The sequence below is a fragment of the Falco punctatus genome (assembly GCF_963210335.1).
Source record: "Falco punctatus genome assembly, chromosome: 5".
In the NCBI taxonomy this organism is placed as follows: domain Eukaryota; kingdom Metazoa; phylum Chordata; class Aves; order Falconiformes; family Falconidae; genus Falco; species Falco punctatus.
In genome coordinates, this window is record NC_137584.1 from 26,813,425 (window position 1) to 26,839,665 (window position 26,241).

At 42.9% G+C, this 26,241-nt stretch overlaps 1 protein-coding gene across 1 annotated transcript; it reads left to right on the forward strand.

Annotated features, from left to right (window-relative positions):
- Window positions 1–6,443: 6,443 nt before the first annotated feature.
- SOX11 (SRY-box transcription factor 11) lies at window positions 6,444–22,414 on the forward strand. Its single transcript, XM_080390352.1, has one exon. The coding sequence runs from the start codon at window positions 6,445–6,447 to the stop codon at window positions 7,651–7,653; it is 1,209 nt and encodes a 402-aa protein (XP_080246478.1). The 5' UTR covers window position 6,444; the 3' UTR covers window positions 7,654–22,414.
- Window positions 22,415–26,241: the final 3,827 nt, after the last annotated feature.

Sequence of the window (26,241 nt, forward strand, 5' to 3'; positions counted from 1 at the left end):
TTCAGTTGAGATAAGTAAACATTTCCATTTAAACAAGCTCAGTAACAGTAAATTCTGGTATCAAATAACTGCAATATAAACTCTTATGGGATTCCCTTCACTTCTTTTCCAATACAATTTTTAGACACTTCTAATAAGAGACACATCTCTTCTAAATTGTTCTCCTGCCCTAAAAAGTGATTTGGTGAAAATGGCACTGGGGGCTCTGGATTCATTACCACACTGATTTTCCTACCCAATGAGCTCAGTTTGCAAGTAAATTTCTAACTGCCAGCTGCACAAACTCAGCCTGAGTCCTGGATCCCTTCCATCTCATGCATCACCACCAGTAATAAATGTCCTGTATGCCAGAATATGCCCTCCACGGCATCGGTGCAATCCCAGTGCCATCTGTGAATTTGCACAGGTGTTGCTGGGGCAGACGTTCAAATCAATAGGGTTACACACAAGTGGCTGAGGAGATTATCTGCCAAACAGAACTACTAGTACTACAGTGATCTGTGGGACGGAAGGGCCCCTGTCCGACTTGCAGAGCCAGGTTTTACTCTCACAACCAGGAAGAAGAAAGTGTTTTGTCTAGCAAACAAAAATTCTGAGAGGGTTGCAATGTACACAGAACATCCCAACACTTTTTTTCTGCTGTTTCTTTGAACACGAAACAGTTTTGCAGCATACACGATGCCCAAAGAACACATTTGGAATCCTTTTTTTAGTTACAGTTTGCAATCAAGATGATATTATGAAAAACTGTAAGCGATGCATCTCGGTATTGTAGAACATCTCCTTGTGTAAGATCAGTATGTCAGAGCTGAGAGGAAATGGCCCATCCATACTGCCGCAGTGAGACAGCACTGGTGTCCAACAGTGTCTGAGGGGAGGACAGTGGAGTGACTACACACTCCAGGATGCCCCATCTGGACGCACACCATAGCTGCAATAAGGTTACTTTCTGCTCAGCTTTTAACTCCTGGATTGTTTCAACCAATGTACACAATCTCTTTGCAAATCATGTTTTTACAAACAGCGGGCAAACCATCTTTCTAGAGCAACCTACAGGCAGCAAGCAGTTCAAAGGCAGTGCTTTTGTCAGAGTTCTGTTACGTGACCAGCAGTAGAGGTGTGCATCAGCCGATGAGCAAGTTGAATACCCAGCTCTGGCAGGAGGTAAGCTAGGAGGAGCTTCTCTGCGCCCCAGCTGGACCACTCCAGCAACCCCTCCAGCATAGGGGGCTGCACCGCCTGGAGAGATGCTACACAGTGCTGGGCAGCCAGCAAACCACCCCTCACACTGCCTCACCATAGCTGTATCTGATGCATGTACTTTTGGCAAAATAAAAGATTTTGGCACACAACATCAAGGTTAAGCACGCCTGGCCACCTTTGCCTATGTTTAGCTTCAAACGGGATGTAAAGTGAGTTGGTCTGGATTTTGACCGAACTAGTTCATCCTCTCAAATTATTATTTCAGTTAAATGAGCGCAGTTCACCTCTCCATCAGAAATTTGGTTATTACACACACCAGCTCCAGGCACCTATGTACTTTTACTTTTAAAACAAAGACTTTGTGGGAACCACAGTCTTACACAACCTTGACTCCAGGAGCACACAGCAGCTGGAGTAAGGCAGCTGAAAGGACAGGAGAGGATGCCATTTTCCTAGCAATGACAGGGAAGTTGAATTTTTCATGTGAATTAGCAGCCCAAGATGAAAACTCTAGGGAAGGGAAGATTCACCAAATCTTAAAAAAGCACAGCTGGTGTGCCTTTTCACTTTTACCCTGCATTAGGCTAACAGGAGGTAAGTCTGCAGCTTATTTTTTTCCTCATGAACGCAAGACTCAAGGAGTTTATTCCAGAAAAGATTCCTAGGAAATATGTCTGTGATCTAACCCTGGGTGTGACCCCTCCATTCAGAATTCATCATATGTTTCCCATTAGGACAAAACTCTCTTGACACGAAGTCTTTTTTCCTCCATTTTGAATCTGCAGCTTGTGATTGAAACCACTTCCCACACCTTGCAGAAGGTGCGTAACTCCAGTTTTCCCACACGTTCCCCATGCAAAGTCATTTTGGGCTCTCCAGACAAAAATCTGCAGCACAATTCAGAACAGGCATGAAATAAATAACCAAAAGAACACTGCATTCATAGTACTATTTGTCTTCACAGTTAGCACAGTAAAAATCTTGGCTTTCGGTTTACTTAAATCTAAGACAGAGAGCAGGCACTACAGAGGGAATAGCTTCTGCTTTTTCTAGAACAGTTTCTTCAACAGCAAATTTTTTTGCCTGTATTTATTTTTTGTTTGATACTCAAAATCTTGCAAGAACAGCATGAGGTCAGTCTCCTAAAAAGATGGATCACTTCACCTTTTTAAGCACTGATGTAAGCACACAGGGGCATGTTCAGAGGGCCTATATCCCCGCAAGCAGAGCTTTCTGCTGGCTAGCTTCAGGCGTTTGGAGGCATATCGCCAGCTTCTTGACTCGGAGACCTCAGTGCTTTTACTGGCATTATATATTCATGCTGTGCTGCACTCAGGGTAATGTGTCCCCTGCCTGTCCGTCCATCCATCCGTCCATCCCCCTCTCCCAGAAGTGGAGCACTAGGAAGCCCAGTGTGGATGCAGACCCACAAAAACAGCCCCCATCCAAGAGGGCAAGCTCTCTAGTGAATCCTGTTTTACCTGTTTTCTACCACTTTCTGGGGTAGCCCAGTCTTCTATTGACCTAGATAATGGAAAGATGATTATTCATTTGAATTTCAAAAGAATGAGTAGTGGCTGTTAGGTCTAACTGCTGCGCTCCAATAGGAATATACATGCACACACATACAATTCTCGAACTGCTTTGAGAACAGTGAATTATTCCATTTTAACAGTAATATCTATTTATTCATGTACATGTTTTAATCAGGTTTCTAAAATCCTCAATTAATTTTTTTTCTTGAGTCTGACTACTATTTATCAGTCTGTTTTCGGCTTCATTATCTTCCTAGCACTACCCTTCAAAATAAATAAAAAAACCCCGATCGAACATAACATTAACAAGCATGAGAAAACAAACAGTAATGCTGTTTATATTTAAAGGATCACTTTGAGAAAAAAATGAAATGCTGCCAAGACACTTGAGAAAATGAGATATACCAGAAAACTAGAAAAATGTCATGTACAGAAGTTATATGATGCCCATAGTATTAATACACTTCTTCACAGGGACACACAAGAAGGAGAAGAAACATCCAGGTGAAGTCAGCTCTAAGTACGGTGGCTTCAATCTACACCAAAGCTTTATTTAAAATGATCTCTCCTGATCTTAACATGTTAAATGTCAGATTCTGTCACCGTGGTGGATAGAGTCCTAGCCATCAGAACATCTTAACCAGTATCACGTATATCATTTCCATTGCAACTGACAGAAAATTTTCCAAAGTAGTTCACGGCTCTTGGAAAACGATGACTTGACAAAATAACAGGATTTTATAAAAATTCATTGTTTTGACTCATTTCACAGGAAATTGAGGAAGCATTCAATTTTCATTTCATCAGCTTGAATTTTATGCAATTTTATGACAGAACAAAGTCTCCCATAAAAGCTGAAACACCGACAACAAATTAAAAAATTTTGACGTGTTTCATTTTGCAAAACTACGCCATTATTTCTACCTGCATTTAAAATGCATGTAAAAACCTCAGAATTCCTCATAGAGGCAACTTCTTTTGGTAATCTGAGTACTAGTATTTACAGGAAAGTACTAAGAGAAACTGAGACACTTGGTAACGTGGTACCATTTTAGTAAGAGTCCCAGCAGCAGTAAAGCTTCCTTCCCTGGAGGTAGCCAGCCAGCTACATATCTCCCGAGACTCCTGTCCACGCCACCATTATACGAAACATACTCTCACCCTTTCTGAAGGAAGCCCTTGTGACGCAGATGGCTCTACAGTATGCTTGATCTGAGCGACTCCTCATCCAGACAGAGTGGAAAGTGCCAAATTCACAGCCCTCTTTGAAGACATGTCCTGCCCTGCCAACAGCTGTCCTCAGAGAGACCACAGCTGCCCACAGCTGCGGCACAAACTTGGGCACTCTCAAAGGCACTGCACCCTCTCCTCATGTGGCTTCTCTAAATTGTAACATTTGATGACAGGTTGAGAACTCTGCCAGGCAACGTTTCATTTTACCTCCTATCTCTCAAAGGATAGGCATTATTATGGGGCAAGATTGTACCACCTGGTGTAATCACAAGGCCGGCAGGGAGAAGAGAAAGAGAGACAGAGAGGTGGCAGCAAGCCTCAGAGGAGAAATACCTCCTAGGGGCACTCACAGAGAGAAAAGAGTGGCATTTTTCAAGATCCATCTTTACAATGAAGTAACAACCTTCCTAAGCTACACCGTTTCCTTTCCCTCTGTTCTGTACACCCAGCTGGGTCTGGCAGGGGAAACGACCCAACTGCTGTCTGCCTCTTGCCTACTCTTTCAGAGTCCTTCTGGCTCCTGGCAAGCGCAGCTGAGACCTAGTTAGCCCTAATGTATCCATAAACCTAAAAGAGGTGAGTGAGTTTTTTTTGGTTTGGTTTGTTCCTGTAACAACACTAGTCATTCTGCAGCCCCATGATATCATAGTCACATCATCCAAACACAGTAATTTTGCTGTGGTCTGAGGAAAATGAACCACCGTGCTAATTAGAGGATGATGTACCAGGGGACCTGCTGCCCCATTAGCACCAGTTCATAGGATGCGCTCTGGCAGAGAAGAGGCTGTGCCAGGGCTCATCCCTCTCACTGCATCATGCATCCAGCCAGCAACCATCACGAAACTTATTAAACTTTTGTCTTGCTAATAACCGTAAATGCTAGCTAGAGAAACACAAAGGGACCCACAGAACAGTATGCGAATTCATTTTCGGCACACATTTTGCAAAGCAAAATGACCGCAGATGAGTACATAGTCAGCTTTAGATTTCATAAATTCTGCGATGAAAACAAACATAGGCTTATCCAGAATAGGTGGATCCGCTACGGGCATTCCACAATAATCACCACGCTGCTGAGTAACTGGATCCTTTCTGGGGAAAAAAAAAAAAAAAAAAAAAAAAGAGACACACAAACAAACAAAAAATAACAATCCAGCACTGTTAGATCCTTTCTGTAAGTTTCCCCCCCTCAATTTGGAGAGACCGCGTTTATCCTCTGCCTGCACCACGCGGGAAACGCCTCCAGGTGGGTGCGACCACCGCCCGTGCCGGGCCCACCTCACCTCCGCCGGGCAGCCCGGGCCGCCCCGGGGGCACGGGGCACCGCGCCCCGCCCCGAGCAGCAGCGGGCACCGCCGCCCGACCCGCGCAGGCCGGGGCCGCCCAGGCACCGTCCGCGCCGCAGGCCAGCGTGCCCCCCGCCCCGGGCCCTGCCCTGCGGCCCCGCAGCCCCGTTCGCTACCAGCGAGCCGCCGAACCAAGCTCGGGGGGCGGCGAGGGGCAGGGTCCGAGGCGCCCGGCGCGTTCCTCCGGGGCTCCGCGGCCCCGGCCCCGCCGCCGAGGGAGAGACGGCCGTGGGCGGACCCGCGCCGCCGGCCACCGCAGCCGCGCCGCGGGAGGCGCTCTCCTCCGGTGAGGGCCGCCCCACGCGCCCGCGGCGCAGCGGCGGCCGAGCCCGGCCCGGCGGGCAGGCGGCAGGGACGGCGACGGCCACGGCCGCGGCCCCGCTCCCGGCAGAGCGGCCGCAGCACCGCCGCTGTAACGGCCGCGGAGCGCCAGCGCCCCCTGCCGCCCCGAGCCACGCGGGGCTCCGCGGCCTCCCGGGGCGAGCGGACCGCGGGGAAGCCGCCGCCGACCCCCTCCCCGCCTCGCCCCGCTTCGCTCCGCGCCCGGCGGCAGCCGCCAGCGGGCGAAGCCCCCCGCGGCGCGGCCGCTGCCCCCCGGGTGGGGGGACAGGGCGGCGGGAGCCAGCGCCCCCCCTCCCGCCACGGCCGCCCCGCGCTCACACACCCCCTGCGCGGGGGGCGGTTGGGGGCGGGGCGCCGGTGAGAGCGGTGGGCGTGCGGGTGGGCGCGGCCGGGCGCCGCCATTGGCCGGCGGCGGGAGTGATGTCACCCATATGAAACGCTGATAACTAGTTGGGCCCGGCGCCGGGAGTTTTGCAGAAGGGGGAGCGCGCGCGGCGCGGCGGGGCAGGGCGGGCGGCGGCGCGAGGCCGGGGCACGGGCACAGCGCGGCGCCGAGCGGCACCAGCCCAGCCGCGCCCCAGCCCGGCCCGGCCCAGCGGCCCGCCGGGGCTGCGGGCAGCAGGCAGCGCCCGCCGGTGGCCCCGCGGGCTCCGCCCGGCAGCGCGGCGGCGGCGCCGCTCGGCTCGCAGCGGGGGCAAGGTGCGGCGGCGGCGGGAGGGGGCGGCTGTGTCGGCTCGGAGGGGAGCGGCGCGGCGGGAAGAGCGGCGCTGCGGCCAGAGCCCACCATGGTGCAGCAAGCGGAAAGTACGGAGGCGGAGAGCAACCTGCCCCGGGAGGCGATGGACACAGAAGAGGGCGAGTTTATGGCTTGCAGCCCGGTCGCTTTGGACGAGAGCGACCCGGACTGGTGCAAAACCGCGTCGGGGCACATAAAGAGGCCGATGAACGCGTTCATGGTGTGGTCAAAGATCGAGAGGAGAAAAATCATGGAGCAGTCCCCGGACATGCACAACGCGGAGATCTCCAAGCGCCTGGGCAAGCGGTGGAAAATGCTGAAGGACAGCGAGAAGATCCCGTTCATCCGGGAGGCGGAGAGGCTGCGGCTCAAGCACATGGCCGATTACCCCGACTACAAATACCGGCCCAGGAAAAAGCCCAAAATGGACCCGTCGGCCAAGCCCAACGCCAGCCAAAGTCCGGAGAAAAACGCGCCCACCGGCAGCGGCGGCAGCAAAAGCGCCAAGAGCTCCAGCAAGAAGTGTAGCAAGCTGAAAGCCTCCTCGCCCCCCAAGCCGGGAGCCAAAGCCGCCCACCACCACGGGGACTACGCGGGAGACGAGTACGTCTTCGGCACCCTGAAAGTGAGCAGCAAGACGGTCAAGTGCGTCTTCATGGACGACGACGAGGACGACGAGGACGACGAGGACGAGCTGCAGCTGCGGATCAAGCAGGAGGCGGAGGACGAGGAGGAGGACGAGGAGCCGGGGCCGCAGCAGCTGCGGCGGTACAACGTGGCCAAAGTGCCGGCGAGTCCCACCTTGAGCTCCTCGGCGGAGTCCACCGAGGGGGCGAGCCTCTACGAGGAGGTGCGGGGCGGCGCCGCGGCGGCGGGCGGTGGCGGCAGCAGACTCTACTACAGCTTCAAGAACATCACCAAGCAGGGCCCGCCGCCGCCGCAGCAGCCGCCCGGCCTCTCCCCGGCCTCCTCCCGGTCCATCTCCACCTCGTCGGCTGGCAGCGAGGAGGCGGACGACCTGCTCTTCGACCTCAGCCTCAACTTCTCCCAGCACGGCCACGCCGCCGCCGAGCTGGGGGCGGGCGCCGCCGCCGGCAACCTCTCCCTCTCGCTGGTGGACAAGGACCTGGACTCCTTCAGCGAGGGCAGCCTCGGCTCCCACTTCGAGTTCCCCGACTACTGCACCCCGGAGCTGAGCGAGATGATTGCGGGCGACTGGCTGGAGGCGAACTTCTCCGACCTGGTGTTCACGTACTGAGCGGGGGCGGCGGCGGCGAGGGCGGGCGGCGAGGCAGCGGCGGAGCTGGAGCGACGCGACGCCGGTGATGATGATGATGCTGATGATTAAAAAAAAAAAAAGTCTTGTTTTCTTTAAAAAAAAATAATCTCGAAGTTAGTTCCGAGCCCGGGAGTTGTGATTTTTTTTTTGTGTTTTTTTTTTTATTATTATTATTTTTTATTGCATTTGGTGATCACAACAACAACAGGAAAAGGCAAATGGGACTGGGGAAAAAAATGATACAGAAGGCGCTGTTTGAAGCTTGTCGGTCTCTGATTGAAGTCTGGAAGATGGTCTGCAAAGAAGTCTTTTGGCAGCACAACTGTTACTCAAGGGGGTTTGTGGATTTTTTTTTTTTCCCGTGAGAGATCTTAAAGAACTGTTCTAACTTTTTTTTTTTTTTCCGAAAGGGACCATTGCAACTTTTTTTGGAGGGAGAAAACTGATGTCTTCTATGCATCCGATTCTTAACAAAGCTGCAGGGAGCTTGAAAAAATGCAGACTGTACAAACGCTTACAAATAACTGAACTGACTTAAGATCAGAGTTTACTTTTCAGATCAAATTGTTTATGGTTTTACAAATGTGATTTCTACTTGCCAACTTTTTTTTTTGTAACTTGTTCCCTTATACCTCCTTGATTGAATACCAGACAGCCTAGACCTCAGTACAAAAAGGTATTGAAACATTTTTGATACATAACAGACCTCAGTCTTTTTTAAAAATTAATATATTTTCAGGCGTATTTTTGTACAGTGAAAAGGGAACATTCTTGCTGTGTTTTTTCAGTAAGACTTTTCAGGCACTTCTTCCCTTTTATTTTCTGTTTTTTTTCTCTGTTTTTAGCATGCAAGTTTGTTGGTACGTTACGTCCTGGTTTTAAAAGGATTAAAATTTTAAAAAAATAATCCTTGCATCTAAAGGCCTTGTGGTTTTAAAAAAAAAAAAAAAACAATTTTTTTGTACAGCTATAGTTCAGATTTGTTCAATATTTGTAGGTAAAGATTTATTGAAAATGGTGATATAGACCTCAGAGCTGTTATCTTAGTTTAAAAGATTGTATATGTACTGTACTATAGTAGGACTTTATGTATCTCATACGCTGTGATATGTGGATGGGGCCCCAGATGGAAGGTATGAAACTGGATTCTCGATTTTAGCAAAAAAAAAAAAAAGAAAAAAGGCACATAGTTAAAAAAGTTTCTCATGTTGTGCAATATAATCTAAAGTACAGACCATCTGCATATTTTGTAGCAAATGATGGCAAAAGCAGACTTGTGCACTGTCAACATCATAGCCTGTTTTTTTTTTTTTTTAATGCTGAAAGTCTGTATCTTGACAATTTTAATAAATCAGCTGGAACTGATAGAAACTCGTATCGCTATTAGTGTCTGTAGAAGTAACGCTGGAGATGCCATGTTGTCACCCCTTGCCTGCGGAGCAGCGGTAGCTGTAGGCTGTTGTGCATGACCATAGCTAGGGGGGAAGGAGAGTAAGGACTGCTGCTTTTCTTTTCCTTTTTGGTTTTTTTGGTGGGGTTTTTTTGCTTAGTGGTCGGGTTTTTTTTTTTCCCTCCGCCTCCCGTCGCCTTTTTCCCACTGGTCGTGTGTGCGCGGTGGCCGGGGGATCGCCGCCGGGCGGGGCCGGGGCTGGCTCGCTGCGGGCCGGGGGCCGGGCTGTGCGGCAGGTTGGCTCGCCCCCCGGTGTTTTCGGCTTCCCCCCCCCCCCCGCCCCCGCCGGCGGTGGAGGAGCCCCGCTGCCCGCCCGCGGCTGGTGTCCGGGGCGGTGGGCTCTGGGCCGGGGGCGCGGCGGGGCCGGCTGCCCGCTCCCACCGTCGCGGGGCATGCGGCTCCCCCCCGACACACACCACTTGCTCCCGGTCCTTTCCCCGCTGCTCTCTTTTTTTTTTTTTTTTTTTTTTTTTTTTTTTTTTTCTCTCCTCCTTTCCTCTTTTTGCGGAATAGCCTGGGCGAGACGTGCCGCGGGGATGCTGCGGGTAGCGGTGCTGCATCTCCCCGCCCCCGGGCAGCGCTCGGCCAGCGGCCGCGCTCCGGAGAGACGCCCCGGGCGGGGGCACGGCAAGGAGGGGGTACGAGCTTCTGCTGTAGCTTGAGCAGACTTTGTCAGTGTGCATTTTTTGCCTTTTTTTTTTTTTTTTTTTTTTTTTACCTTAGGAGCCATCAGATTTCAGTTGCGTGCTCTGAAATAACTGCTGATGGCAACAGACTCACAAGGTGGAACTTTGTTTCTCAAGAAGTTTACTTTTTATCTAATAGGCATTGGTAATTTTTTTTTTTTTCTCCACTAATTAATGATCCAGCTGTTTACAGGGACAATTCACTGTGCTGGTATTTTGGTGGCAACCACTGCTACAGGCTTTCAGACTTGCTGAAATGAAAATCCTGCATACACATTTGTAAGGCATAATAAAACATAACATTAAAACCTGCATGCATGTTATGTTTAATCAAAGACAACTCTTAGGCATTTAAGTGGTGAGATATCTTACTTTAGGTTAGTTAAACTGGTAGTAAAATGATTAATATAATCTGATCTCTTTCTAATAATAATAATAATAAAACACTCATGATTCTAAATAAAAGTTGTTTGGCCTAAATCTTTGCTATCAGAAAAGAGATATAGCATATCTGGGAACTCAAATTTATGTCTTGCATTGTGGTAATTCTTTATGAGAAACTGTGTTTTAAAACAAACTTAATTAAAATATACAAGATATCCTTGGCAATGGATAGTCCTCAATAAAACAGAGTTTCTTGAATTTTCAGTTTTTGGTCTCAAATGATTAGTGTGTTCTCCATGTAATAACTTAGAAATCAGATTGAAAACAAATGACATTTATCTCTTCTAAGGCAAAAGAGTGAAAGAAAATAGATACACTGAAGTGCTCTAGCCTAGCCATTCGCTATCCTGCTATCGAAAATCCGGTTTTGGGCTAGGGTGATGGAGTAAGTTGATCAGGTTCTAAGTCTTAAAACTGAGCCAAAATTCTCTTAGTAATTCTTCAAGCTATCATGAGAGTATGGGGACTTGTTCTTCCAGTCCCTTTCTTCTGATATGCATCCTTGTTTATTAAAGTGATAATAGGCAGTGTCAAACATTTGTGCTTTACAGATGTTCAATGAGTTATGAATGATTATGGTCAAATATAGGCTGCATTTAGTTTGCATTGTGATAAGGTCTGTGTCTCAGCCTACAAAATTTTTGACTTGCATATATTTTTGGAAGCTGTTTTTATAATTATAATTTAAAATATTAGTCAAGGATAACTGATTTAAAGAAACCAAGCATAGAGCAGTCAGGCATATTTTAAAAGAGCAACAGGTCTACTTTAGTCGAAGAATATAATACCCACTCAGAAGGATATCTTTTCTTTCTTCTAGATGGGAATTATACAATACTATATCAGAGGAATATTTTGACTGAAGGGTGTATGATGCGGGGGGGGGGGGGGGGGGGGGGAAATAATATTTGTTCAGACAGTTGAGTTTCTTTTATTTCAGAGTTTATTGTTGCATATTGCTCAAGGAAAAATTAGGTAGTGTTCTGTTTAAGCCACTACATTGTTAGGGCTGAAGTTTGATGCTGTTGAATGCCTAAGCTCCTGCTGATCTCAGTGAGAGTAAAAACCAATCTTCTAATCATGAAAAATAGCATCTGCTAAGCTACTCTCATTTTTTTTTTTTTTTGCTTTTGTCATGTCTAACAATATTCATACCTTCCGTTTCCCTTTATTTTTTAGTGTACATAGGAATCCTTGTTGACATGCTAGAGCAGTCCTGTTGCAGGCTTAGTATCTCCCGTGGCCTTTTTTCCACGTTCTTTGCATTTGCCTCTGTACAATACTACTCTTAAGTGTAATAGGACTCAGTGACAGGAGGGACAAAAATGAGCTTTCTTTTATGGAAAGGCATTTACTAGCTAACACTGAGGATGTCAACTCAATGTAAAACCTAATCAAACATGCTGATTCTTCTTAATTTTAAAGTGAACATTTTTGTAAACTTACCATTTCCCCCCTTTTGTTGTTTTTATTATGTTTTTCCTCTCCTCCTTTTAAAAGAACCGCAACTAAGAAATATTTTCTTCCTTTAAGTGCAGTTTTTCACAAATGTGGTAGAAAGACTCATTCCAAGCATCCTTTGAGTGCTACATGCTCTTAAGGCATTTGCTGTTGTTCAGATGAAACTTCTTCAAGTCTGTTGAATGTGATTTGCATGTGTGCAGTCTGATCCTTCACTCATGCCTGTTTGAGGAAAGTGCAACTCTGTTACACCAAGGTAAAACTGGTGTGGGGTCAAAGTCAGGGCCATTCAATTTTTAGGTGTTTGATATTCAACATGGTTCATTTTTACATCTTCACAATTGTTGCCTAAATAAGGCCTTAAACCTGCACTGGTTAAAGAAAAAAAAATTCTCATTGAGCTTAATGGGAGTTTTTGCCGCAAGGGCTGCTGGCAGGATAGGTGTCTTAGTTCCTCCTAACCTTCATTTGTAAGCGTGGCCAGGAAAAAAACACAAACAACAAAAACTTAATACAATGAGTTGCCTTACATTTCCCCTACAATACAGTTGTATTCCTTTGATTTCTTTCCTTTCCCCTCACCCACATCGAAGGCTGTGATTGTTTTTGTTTTTCTTAATTTTTTTGCACACTACCTATACCAATTAACTGCCTAATTAATTTTATCTTCTCTACATGGATGCAGTGAATTTGTAAGAGAATTTCACAAGCAAGTAGTTTTTTAGTGAGTTTAAAGTAAATAGAGTTTTAAAGACCTATTTTTATATTCAATATAAAGCACAAATGTGCAGAAAGTGTAGAATGACTTACAAAAAGGGAAACAAAAGTTCGTAATATTTCATGTATAAAAGTAATACCTTCTTTGGGTTGAGATTCTCTTAGAAAACCCAATACTTATGCCAGTGCAAAGATAGGAATATTTTAAAAACTCTTAGAAAATTGTGATTGACAGCAATTTCAAAGGAATGACTTCTGTTGATACAAGGAAACCCCTAAAGCAATATGGATACGAAGGGGTGAATGGTTTTCAATGATGAACAACAACCTGGAAGTGTGAGAATGGAGGTTTCAATCCTTATTAATTAATCAAATTTCTTCTGTTGTGGTTAGTTACATCATCTGGATTTTCTGCGAAGTGCAATCTTGCAGAATGAAAAAGTGCAAGGGCGCCAAACTTCTAAGACATGTGAATAGTCAGAAACAGGTCTGGTTTAGAATTCTGTGTTATTAGTTAGGGCTTAAGATTTTGGCAATTCCGACTTCCAAGAAAATCAAGACCTGATTCACCACTTGAAGAAATTTGATCAAATAATAATGATTAATCCAGGAACTCCCATTGTCACAATTTGTTTTTGTTTCCATCGTCCTGCTTATCTCCAAAACCAACTTGCCTCAACTCCTGGCGAAGCCAGGGAGAAGAGTTATATGCCATTGTTAGTTCATTTACAATTTGTATCTGGTTTTGCTCTTGTACATATGTTGGCGTTTTGGAGTCTTTACATAAATGCTGTGATACTTTTTTTCTTCTTTCCTTTTATTTTTTTGGTGGGCTGTTTTAAAATGGAGGCCTGTTTTCCAGTGTGGGACTTTTGATGGTTACAACATTTCAATGATGTTGCATGATGGCCACAGGTGGGGGAAATTGAATGTTTTAGAGCAGTTTTTCAAGCATGACACTTTTAAAATATGTAATTTCAAAGACTTTTCAAGGCCACATGAAATTAGTTTTCATAGCCACTCCAGGTCTTGGGGGGAAAAGCTGAAAAGTACTTTTGTTTAGAAGTCTGAGTGATGGTGGGGGGGAAACCTTTTCTTGAGGTTTTTGCATGCCAGTGCACGGCCTATTGCTGTGAGAGAAGGAAGATGGTAAGGCTGCTTGAGGCAATGCACTGGAGGACAAAGTGTTTTCTAGCACTAGAAAAAGAAAATGCATGGCAAAGTTTTGTCTTCTAGTAGACTATATAGCATGCAGAGTTTAGTATGTGTCAAAACAGTGTATGACATTGCTGTATCAAAGTTGTAAAATTAAGCATTATTTATTGAAAACTATGTATTTTTTTTGTAAAAACCTGATCACCTAGAGGATTAATATCAGTGACTTGTGCTAGTGCTACAAACTTAACCAGCTTCTTTACTACAGTACTTGATATGCAGTGTTAATGCTCAGGGTTGAAACCAGTCCACTCCAATGTCTTTTTTTGCAAGAGTTTTTAAAGAAAGGAACAACATAATGCAATTGTTCAAAAGACTCTAATAAAATTGTGTGATCAATCTTCCTATGTGTTTTTATGTGGATTTTTTTTTCCAGTGTTGCATTTGGTAAATGCAGTTCAGCTATTATAGTGAATCCACTCTTCACTCTGTGGGCACCCAGAGGTTAAAGTCAATGGGAATGTTATGTCTTTCAGAAAACCCCTCAACAGATAGCTATAGTCAAGGTCGTATGTACAGAGGGTAAGTGCTGTTCCGGGCACACCTCAGAGACATAGAAACAGACAATAAGCCAATTAACTTCCTTTTTTTTGCGTCGTCCCCCCCCCCCCCCCCCCCATCCCACCCCATCCATCCCCGGTGAAGTCTCTGGATAAAACAATATTTTATGATAACCATTTTAGATATTTCTTTAAAGTTGACCATGAAAGAATGAAGTAAAATGGATTACATGCCAGCAAACCCCATTTCTCTCTGTATCTTTTTCTACAAACAATTTACCATCTAAATGTATTTTGGCATAGAAAAAAATCATTCTGTATTAAGATTCTAGTTATGAAAATGTTTTTATGAGAACCCTGTAATCAATTCTTGGAACTATAAAAAGGTGTTTTTAATGTGTATGTGGTGAAAGTTTGTTGTATATTAAATATTGTTTTATAGAAATGATGGAGTTATATTGTTACAAATTCAAAATTTCTAATTAACACAAGCCATCTATTGCTGAAATCAACCTTCTAGAGGTCCTGCCAGTAGGCATATTCCCATATTTCAAAAAATATACAAGGCAAATCTCTCTCTTGCTTGTATTTAATGTCTATACTTTTGCAAGTTTACATAGGGATGAAAATAGCAACTGATAATACCTTCCTCCCCACCAAGGGTTGTTGGTTACTCCTAATGTCCAGGACATAGTAGAAAAATTCTAATCAACATCAGCTGTAGCTGATACAAGCCTTTAGACCTGGGAAGAATCAGTTCACCAAATAAAAGGTTCCAGATAATTTTGTGTGACTCTTGAGCATGGCTCTTCCCATTGTTCCTGTTCCTTCCTTATCCCAGCAGTTTGCTGAATAGCTTCTTTCTCCAAAAAAACCTTCTTGGATGACAAGTAATGATTTCTGTTTTACTTACAAACCTATTGAGAACACTGAAAGCAATCTACATAATTTCAAAAGTCTGTTGTAGTAGTATCTTTTTGTGTGAATGGAGATGTGTAACTGATGTGAAGTAAGAGTTTGAATGACATGTCATACTAAAAATAGGAAGATTAAGCTAGTCATTGTACATCAGTGAAATAAAATCATTATATACAGCCATCATACCACTATCCTTTTTGTACATATCAGAAAAAGGTTCAAAAAAGTATTAAGTTACTTTAGAACGTTTTGAAACAATGCGCTGAAAGGTTTGGTTTGGTATTTTAATTCCCATAGACTTTGTTTATTCAAGTCCCATTGTATATAACCAAAGACAAACTAGCAACTTTCTAGAACAGACTAAGGTCATCTTCATACTATCTCAAATGTCTCTAGCTGAAGTGTTCTGTTTGGTTCCTCCAGACTGAGAAATGTCATTACTGCATTGGAAAGTTGAGGTTGAGTTCTGCTATATTAGGTCTTATTGCCAGAGGGAATTTCTGTATGACACATTGGGAATCTCTCTTATTCAGTGTTTGAAAGTTTTTTTGGATTGGTAAACCACAAGTTGATCACATCTCAGAACCATCACCGTGGAGGTGCTGTGCAGCCTGGGCGTTGGCTCAGTTTTATATGAAAGAAAGGGCAGAAGCTTGTGTTTGGGAGAAAGAAGAAAAACATTTACTTGGCATTTCAGTTTTGATTAGTATGTTCTCAGGTTTGAATGTTAGGTGTGACCCTAGAAGAAATGTATGAAAATATGGAGCATAGGTAACACAGACCCACACATATACCCAAACATATTTGTGTCATTACAGAGTTAACACAAGCACATACTTACGTAGTTGTGTTTTCATTGAAATCCTTGCTGGCTGGACCACTCTAAATGGCTGGAATGTAGTGTCCATTAAAATATACACTTAAAGGTCCTGAGAACTTCAGAAAATTTTCATCTGTTGAACTTAAAGTGTTATTCCTGGAGTTTTGTAAGTTTTAAAGATAATCTTTTCATAGCTTGTCAAAATTTTGGTAGAATAGTAAAAAAGTAGTAATAAATAGTAAAAATAATAGTAAAAAAAACAAACCACACAAATATCTCCAGCTCTAGAAATGACAATTCCCACCACAGTCGGAGTAAATTGATCTCGGCCCTGTCCCTTGAAATCTGATATTTACATTTATTTGTGTTAGTCTGACATTTACATAAGCTAAGTGTCTATGATAGATCACTTTTTCTACAACTCTGTACATGCAGTTAAATTATTGATTATCTTCAACAAAAATTGCTCAGGTATATAGTTTAAAATACAAGTCTTACTTTCTCAAATTATAATGTTAATAAATACTGAAGGGTATGTAGGGAATGAGGCAGGATTCATCTGCACGCAAGCACAAGACAGTCCAAGAAATGCATAACAGTAAAGAAAATCTAGATCTGTCATAACTGTTTCATTAAGCTTCATATTAATGTGACATTTGGGCGTTTCATATGCAGTACTTTTTTTTTTTTTTTCTCTCAGACACCAAATATGCATCAAATTAAAACTCTGCAACAAATTTGTGTTCAGATTGCTTTTTCAAGTCAGCGCTATATACTGAGAACTTCTATTTTGTGGCTAGTTGTTTGTAAAGTAGCTTACACTTGCACATAGGCTTTACTCGATGAGACTTCATTTGTCTGCATAACCTTACTATAATAATATTCCCTAAATCTATGTAAAGTCTGCCTTTTATTCACCTAATTTCACTCACCTCGTTCACTGAGTTTTAGTGCTCATACTCTTTAAACACCAGAAACAAACTCTTCCCCGGACAGTAGCACCGCTGTGCATTGCCTTTCATTCTCTTTTCAAGGGTAGAAAATCACTAGAAAAATCACTGAGAACTACCCATTTATGCCCTTGGAAACTTCTACTGCTATCTCTTTTTGAGGCTGTGGACAGCCAGAGCTTGAAACCAGCTTTGTTTTCCTTCGCTACATGTGGTCATTCATCAGTTGTGTGTTATCAAAGCCAATAGTTCTGCAGACAGAAAGAGTCATGTGAACCCAACTGTATGTATGAAAACCACCTACTTAAACTGTTAGAACTATCCATCCTGATTTCACCTGAAGCTGACGTGAATTGCTCCACAAAGAGAATAGTGGGATATTAGTGTCTGTAAAAGGGGAAATGACATCAAAAATATCATCCCCCTGCCTCCCAAGATAAGTACCTGTTTGAAATGTGGATCTTGGTGTAGTCACAACAATCCAAGACTTCTCCAATCCCAAAGAAGAGCTTTTGTGATTAGACATTTTTGCATATCTTGACTATATTAGTCAGTCAGGCATAAAATACTGCATTTCCCCACAAATGTATTTTGCATTGGAAGACAAGCAAAGATATAGACAAAATAACATACAAATGGAAAGTATTTACAATAATACTAAAGACATTTGAGAAGACTGTGGCAATAGAATTTTGAAAAATCTTATCTTTGCTTTCTCTGCGTCAATCTCTTATACACATGTTCTCCCTCCAGCCTTTCCCTGAGCATGTTATTTTGTATATAAGTGGACAGATATAAATATTGATACATATTACAGTCTTTCATGCACAAATACAATTAAACAAACATTACTAAAGCTGCTGTATCAGTCATGTAAAGTTAAGGAACAATGTAGGAAAAGTTGCATTTGCAACTTTATTCAAATCTTTTTTAGCAAATGTACTGACATGAGAGGCTGTGCACCAAGTGGCACAGTACCTAGAAGTTAGGCACTTGGCATCAGCTGGCCATCCATGGTAGATTTCTGAACTCACTCTTTGTTCTGGGTGGGGATATGTCTACAGCTTGACTGTAAAAATGGGATGTGTTTGGTGTCCCCAACCTGGCTCAGGATTTCACATTAGACATCTCTGTCCACTCAGGACCTCAAGCAAGTTCATAGTTTTACTCTGAGAACAGATGACAAACTCTTTCCACTGATATGGTATCCTGTAGGTAGAGTGTGTGCTTAGGAAATAGAAAGCACCAGGAAGAGATAGAAAGCACATCTAGCCTAAGAAATTAAAACAGAGTCAGCACATAGTCCAGGCACTGGAACTCAGCTGTCTGTATTGTTAAATTGTTAGAAAAAAAAAAAATAAATCCCTGACACGGTTTTGGCTGGTGAATGCTAACACTCTTCCAAAAAATCACTGGAACAATTTGGAAATTAGCACGGGCCAAAGATCATTCCCAATAGGCAGTTTGGATTCAGCCACTCTGTTTTGGAAAGTAAGAGAGTTTAATAGCATAGATGTGGCCCAGTCATGCCAGCTGGCCTCAGATCCAGAAAACAGACCCTGGTTTAATTTACTAGCATAGATGTAGCTACAGGTTATAAAGACTACTTCTGCAGGACTTTTGACTGTAAAGCTGCTATAATTTTGGAGAATAACTTAGCCTCAATCTATGGAGTATTCTCAGAAAGAAGCTGTCACCACTGTCTATGACTGGAATGCAAAACTCATGAAGCCAAAGGCAAAGCAAAAAGGAATTTGCCCTTCTGCTATATTGCTGATACATACTGCCTCTCGTTATATACAGTGTCAGTTCTATAACTGTTGCATTCCTGTTTTCATGGGGGACCATCTGTAACAGGGGAATGAGGACATAGGTACAAGTTTTTTAAAACTGGGAAATTTCTTATAGAATCTGGGATGGAGGAGTGCTCCAGCTCACAAAAATAATAAGAATTTACACTGCGGTGCCTTCACTCCTGAGAATCCAAAAGCACTTTACAAATACTGTTGGCCAGTTTTCTTCTCCCCTTGTACTCAAAACACCTACTGAAATCAATTGTAGAATCACATCTATTGAATCTCCTCCAGCTGCAGAGCTGAGTGAGAATTTTATATGTTGAACAGCTAGAGCTGGAGCCTTGAAATTGCTATTTAAATAATACATAAGAAACATTCAGTGTATGTTCTTCTAGCACTGTCACAGTTAGTTTAGACAATATTTTCATAAACTGCACTCTTAGGAAAAGAAATCAATCCATCTGGACTAGATAAGAGGGAATCATTAAGTATTTTTCCTGCTTAAATATTAACATAATTTAGTAAAATTGATTTAGTGTCCTGAGAAGGGAATGCTCCCATGATCAGCACATCAGTGCTATGGTCTAATCTCAGTGATTACCAAATCATAAAAAGTCCTTTTTTCAAACATGAATGAGGTTTTCTTTTTTTTTTTTTTTTTTTTTTTTAATGCTAAGAGTTAGAGATGAAACTAAAGCTGGAAAAGCATAAAGGAAGATACAAGTTTCAGACTCATTTGGGTTTTACTGCTATTGAAACAAAACGGTGCAACCAATCTCATCCTTTTTCTGATATTCGGTGGTTTGTTGCTCCATGCATGTTCTGCTGGTGTTAACAGCGTTATTCACAGAATAAATACCATTGAAGTCTGAACTTAGACACTCCAGTGGGTAGCAGGAAAAACAGTGCAGAGTAGGCTTGACTTGGGGAAAAAAAAAAAAAAGCAGAAAACCAATAAAGTTAGAAGAGAAAGGCAGGACAGACAGCTTGCCTACAAAGAGTTCCTACTGTTTTTTATCACCTGTATGAGAGGGCAGCCTCAACAGGATAATTTCCAAAGTGCTCTGAACACTGAGGAGCTGCCTCTGCTGCTGAATCTGTCATGATCAGTCCTGGTTAAATGACATTTCTGAGAAATGAACGTGCCCAGGGGCCCAGCCAGCAAGATGTGCTGTGGCTTCCTGGTGTCATCTCTGGCTTCATATGGGGCACATGGCAACTTCAGTCTCCACCAGCCTCTTGCGGTGAGACGACCCCAAAGGGAGGACATGAAGTGGAAATTAAAACTTGAATTTACAGAGGGTGAGGGTGGGGGTTTATAATCCCCCATCCATGCTGGCATTCACAGACAACTTATCCCCTGAACTACTTGAGGTGCTCGGAGGGCTGCGTCTCCATGCTTCACTTGTGGAGAACAAGATCCTGAGCTGAGGGATGCTCCTCCCTCCTGACACCAGTCTGTTTCAAGGGAAAACTCAGTATGAAAACTGATTAAAAATAAGTGTGGCATATGTGTTTGGATGCATCTTGATACAGCTCTGTTTGATTCCCTGTGTTCAGTTAACCAGCAAAAAAGTTAGAGAAGGAGATTTCTCCCATTGTATCCTAGAGCAAAGAATTCAATTAATGTGAAAATACCTTTTCCCAGTCACTCCCAGAAAGACATTTTTTATTTGGAAATTGGAGACAATATCTACTGAATAATGACCTGATATTGAATGAAGTTACCCACTAGTGTAGGGTTAGTAGGGTTAACCATTAGTAAGTTTCACAAAATGCTAATAAAATATTTATTTGGCTATTACTTTTCTTGACCTATTAGTTGAGTTCACTAATGGATTCAGGCTTCCCAGACAGAAACTTAGACATTTACCTGGAGCTTAGCTGGCTATTTTCCTCAGTGATGATACACGCATTTTGCTGTCACATATAGTTTTACTATATAAAATCAGAAGTGTATATATAAAGATATATAATGTATGAATATTTAAGAAGTAAACCACTAAACAATTTAAACTCAAATATTTTCAGGTATACAAGATTTAAAAGAAATATTCACCAGTTAGTCCAACAACCATTTGTTTAGGATATTGTATGAAAAATCAGAAACTACTTACTGTACACCTTAGATTAGGACACTGTCTAGTCAAATCCATACTCACTGAATAATTCCATTATTTTTTTCTCTGTCTTAAATTCTCCTCTAAGAACCTTTCAATGCACCTTTATTCTGAGGGTCTCCTTTCTGTACAAATCACTCTCATTCATATTAATGTCATTTTTGCATGCAAGAGAACTGGGATGTTAGAGGTGATATATATCAGAAAGGATTTTTGAGAAAAGATTCCCGGAATTCTTATCCCTTGTGGAAAATATAATCAAGCTACTTGGGGTGCCACATATAAATACATTGCTATACAAGTTATTTTCAATTTCATTTGCATGAACTGTTGTTTAAAGCAGGCACTCAGTTGCAGCTATACATGATGCTTTCCATGTTACAGCCGGACAAAAAAAAAAATTTAAAAGTTTGAGTCCATCTTAAGTTTTGACAAGCCTTGAAATAGAGCGACTATCTGGTAAGGACTTGCAGGGTGGCAATGAAATAAGAAATATTTTCTCCAAGGGAAAACACAGTTTATGTGGTAAGGGCCAGGCACCAATTCCCAGCTCACAAAACTTACCAAAGACTGGAAATTCTTCTTGCCTCCTGAGAAGTGCTTGTAACCTGCTCAGCTGGGAGGTTAATGCATGGGATGGATTTCCCAGAGCACTATAGAGAAATAAATTGCCTCCAAAATACAGAAGGATATTCTCATTGCTTTTTGTCTTACTGCTTTCTGGTAACTTTGCAATGTGATTCAAAGATTTACATATTTCACATATGTAATAAATAGAATCAAAAGTAAATAAAGTAACCTTAAAAATGTAACAATTGACCTCTTACTGGGGAAATCAGACATATATTTAACAACCCTCCTTTCTCCTTCTTTTCCTTTGGGAAAGTGGCAGCAGGAGAAGCTGTGGGGGGGTTTTGTGATTGTTTGTCTTCTCCAGTCTTTCTACCTAGCTTTATTTCATGCTACCACCATTTAGCCTTGGATTGATTAGCCTCTCCCAAGCTAAGTCTTAGCCACCAGACATGTAAAGTACTATGAGAATATCTTGCAAATTACCAAAGTGAATGACACAAACAGAATAGTTTGTTATTTGAAACATTGGTAATAGAAAAAACAAACTTGAACAGGCATCTGTAATTTTCCTCTCTTTTTCTATAAATGTATGCTTTTTAATAGATGCCTCAGTGACAGCTGAAACAAATATGTATATAAACCATATGCACTATCTAAGAAGAATGAGAAATAGTAGAAGGTGAGACATTTGCTGCCTTTTTCCCTGGGGTGCAGCATGTGTAATATATGAGAAAGATGACATCACCCACAGAAGGGACTGGATTCACAGACATGCTATAAATAAATCATTCAACAAAATGAAGAACCATCAAAAGGGACAAACAGAGTCATATTTCTTAAACATGCATTATTTACCCAATAATGTGAATCAACTTCTACACTCTTTCCAGTTTCACAGGTAAATGCAATAAGCATTGTCATCTGAAAAACAACAACAACAAAAAACCACCCTTTTTTGTCTTTCTTTAAATTTACAATCAACATTTACAGAATGAAGTTAAATAAATCCAGCTCCAAACAGTTGCTTTCATATATCATTTTTATGGAACCATACATGACTATGGTTCGGGTGTTTTGGTTTTTTTTGGTTTTTTTTTTTTTTTTTTTTTTTTTTTTTTTTTTTTTTTTTTTATCAAATGCAAGATGTAAATACTTCCTTGGTCCCAGCAGGCATGGAATAACTTGTGGGCTGTAAAGACTCAGTGCACAGATGCTGAGTGGGGCTAGGCTCCAGCAGTCTAAGAGCAAGGTTTCTATAGGAGGCCACCACCTCCCAGACCACAGGGCAAGCATTAGGAAAGCAGCCCTCCTGCCCCATGAACACTTTTCTGAGGCCAATCTCAACAATCATTTTGGGACTTAGATACCTGCATCTCTTGAACTTTCCAGATTTACAGTGGGTTTCAGACTATCAACACCCACTTGAGTGGGTCTATGCTGAGAGCTTAAGTGCTTTTGGTGTCAGGCAATTCAGCCCCGCCTAATCACTACAGGTGATTAAAAACCTCTGCTGGGGCAGAAGGCTCCCCCAACACCTATGCAGGGGCTATACAGTGTGCTGGTCTTTGGTTAAGGGAGCACTGTGGAAAGCAGGTATCTGGGTTCTCAGGTAATTCAAAATGGTTAAAAAAGAAAAGCCTAGCCACTGTACATCTACCAGGCTACTATGTTTAGCTCAAAGTGACATCGTTTATCTAGTTCCTTCCTAGTAAGACTGCTTTTCTATGTGAGGTTGGTCTTTGGTGCCTTTCTCAGGCTGCAGCTCCCAAGTGGAGCCTCTGGAGATGCTCTGTGCCTGGGGCAGGGGCAGATCCCTCTTCCTGATGCTGGAGCTGAACCATCAGCACCAAGCACAAGATTCACGGGGGCAGGCAAAGCAAAAATACAAGTAGCACTATTTACTGTCCTACAGTTACTTGTATAAATCATGACAGCATCAAAGAAATGTGTCTTCCTCTTGGGATAGAGGGTGATGAGATTCCTGTTCAAATTTAGTGCCTGGGGAAGTGCATTCACAGTCGAGGCCTCTGAGAATGAGCTTTGCTGCTATTTACAGCTTCCAACTGTGTGCCAGAGACTGCAAGCTGGTAAATGTAAAGATAAGTTTGGATATGTACTTTTCTGAATTAATACCTTATAGACTGCTTTCGAGTTGATCCACACAACCTGGTCATAGGGGACACTGAAGTTAAGAAGATACATGAATAATGAAATAAGTGGAAATTCTGTTTGTGTGGTGCTTTTTGGTTTTAGGTTTGTTGGTTGGTTGGTGTTTTTTTTTTTTTTTTTTTTTTTCACTTTATAGTGCACAGAGTGATGCAATTTTCTTTACATAACTTTAGATCTGCCTTTTCATCCTTTCTTTGCCCTATCTTTTTGTCCCTCAGCTTTCCTGTTCTACAAGATATGCATTAAAAGTTGTGACCTCTATTCTCCCTATTCTTTGTTATTTCATTTTGCTTTTTTCACCTCTAAATTAAAAAAACCAAAAACTCTTTAGCTCTGGAAAAGTGTAAAGCAACAGAAAACTGAAATTCTGTAAGTCTGTCTCTCTGTTACATTTAGAAATCTTTTTTCACCTTTTAGAAAAGTTATAGAGTGACAGAGTTACAGAGTTTCATTTCACTTACTTTCTCTTTGCTATTCCCAAAGCTGAGGAAGTTTTGAAAAGTTACAGAGTGTCAGAAGGAAAATGGAAAAAGTGAGAAGACATCCCAGACCCCTTTCATTCATTCACCTGAGAGAAAAATGAAATAAATAAAGCAAAATGAAATAAAACATGGAAAAGAGGAAAAACAAAAAATACTTGTTGAAGTATCTAGACAAATAAGGGTATAATAGTATAGAAGTTTTATTTTAAGAACAAGTAGGTTTTTTCCACTGTAAAATGTTTAAATGAAAATATTTATGAAGCTTTAACTGGACTCTGTGGTGCTAGGCAATGCTTATAAGGAAATACAGGTATGATCTCTCCTGCAAAGAAATACTATCCTTTGGATTCTAAAGGTATTAATGTCTTTATTAATGGTCTGGATGAGGGGATTGAGTGCACCCTCAGTAACTTTGCAGATGACACCAAGCTGGTGGGGAGTGTTGATCTTCTTGAGGGCAGGAGGGCTCTGCAGGGGGGTCTGGACAGCTGGGACCGATGGGCCGAGGCCAGTTGTATGAGGTTCATCAAGGCTCAGTGCCGGGTCCTGCCCTTGGGTCACAACAACCCCAGGCAGCGCTACAGGCTGGGGCAGAGCGGCTGGAAAGTGCCTGGTGGGAAAGGGCCTGGGGGTGCTGGGTGATGGCCGGCTGAAGGTGAGCCAGCGGTGTGCCCGGGTGGCCAGGAGGGCCAGCAGCACCCTGGCTTGTGTCAGACACAGTGTGGCCAGCAGGACCAGGGCAGTGACCGTCCCCCTGTACTGGGCACCGGTGAGGCCGCACCTGGAATCCTGTGTTCAGCTTTGGGCCCCTCACTGCCAGGGGGACTTGGAGGGGCTGGAGCGTGTCCAGAGACGGGCAGCGGGGCTGGGGAAGGGTCTGGAGCACAAGTCTGATGAGGAGCAGCTGAGGGAACTGGGATGTTTAGCCTGGAGAAAAGGTGGCTCAAGGGGGATCTTATCACTCTTGACAACTACCTGAGAAGAGGTTGTAGCAAGGTGGGTGTTGATCTTTTCTCCAAAGTAACAGGCCTCAAGTTGTGCCAGGGGAGCTTTAGACTGGGAATTAGGAAAAAAATCTTCACTGAAAGGGTGGTGAAGGATTGGAACAGGCTGCCCAGGGAAGTGGTTGAGTCACCATCCCTGGAGGTATTTAAAAAACGTGTAGATGTGGCACTTAGGGACATGGTTTAGTGGTGGACTTGGCAGTCCTCTGTTTGTGGTTAGACTTCATGATCTTAAAGGCCTTTTCCAACCTAAACAAATCTGTGCTTCTATGATTCTATGATTTGATTCCTCTCATTCAGCCCTTTCTAAATGCCCCGAATTCCACTTAGAATGTAAAATATTTTTTTTGGTTTTTTTTCTTCGTGTCTGCGTCATCCCCACCCCACCCCCACCCCCAAGCATGGCTATAAAAACTAAGCAGGAGGATATACATGAGGCATACTTGCATACTTCCATATAAACTTAAAAATAACCAAAAAAAAAAAAAAAAAAAAAAAAAAAGCATGGACTTGACATACAAGATGACTGGGAGGCAAATATTTACATTTTTTAAAAAAAGTGAAAAAAATCAGAATAGCACCATTTTTTTAAGGACAAGATTTTTTAATAACAAGAGCAAGACTGTAAGACTCAGCATGAAAGGAACAAAGCCACAGGCAAGGATTGTAGGAAGAGAAGAGAACAGGGTCTCCGAGCTGATGCATATTCAGGAACCAGGATATTTGGAGACAGTCCGGCAGCAGGAGAAGGGTAAGGTACGGAGTTTGTGTGCTTGTTCTATATGTGACCTCTCTGGAGAAATCCTGATTAGATGAACTCATGTATGGGTATGATGGCTTTATGAAGGGACAGGAGCTCAACTGTAAGGCAAAGAATCCTTCCTGTAGAAGATCCCCACCAACTTTCTAAGAAAATGAACACAAATCAGGTTTTGAAAGATTTCAGGGCTCACATGAATCATAAGTATAGAAAAATTAAAATGAATGTATGTTACCATTCACTTGGACAGGACTCAAAGAACCATTACACAGGCAAAAAATTAACATACTTAATAAAGCCTGTTCCCCAAGGGACAGCATGAAAAGTCATATAAGTGCCCTGCAGATTTTTTTCTGTGTACTATGAAACAGCTAGGGTGAGGCACTCTGAGTCTAGCTGTCCTTCCCATACGTCACACATACTTTTATCCTGTTGTCCTTTCTCTGAGTGGGACAGATCAGAGACAAAAATAAGTGGTTACTACACAATAACTATTGTGGCC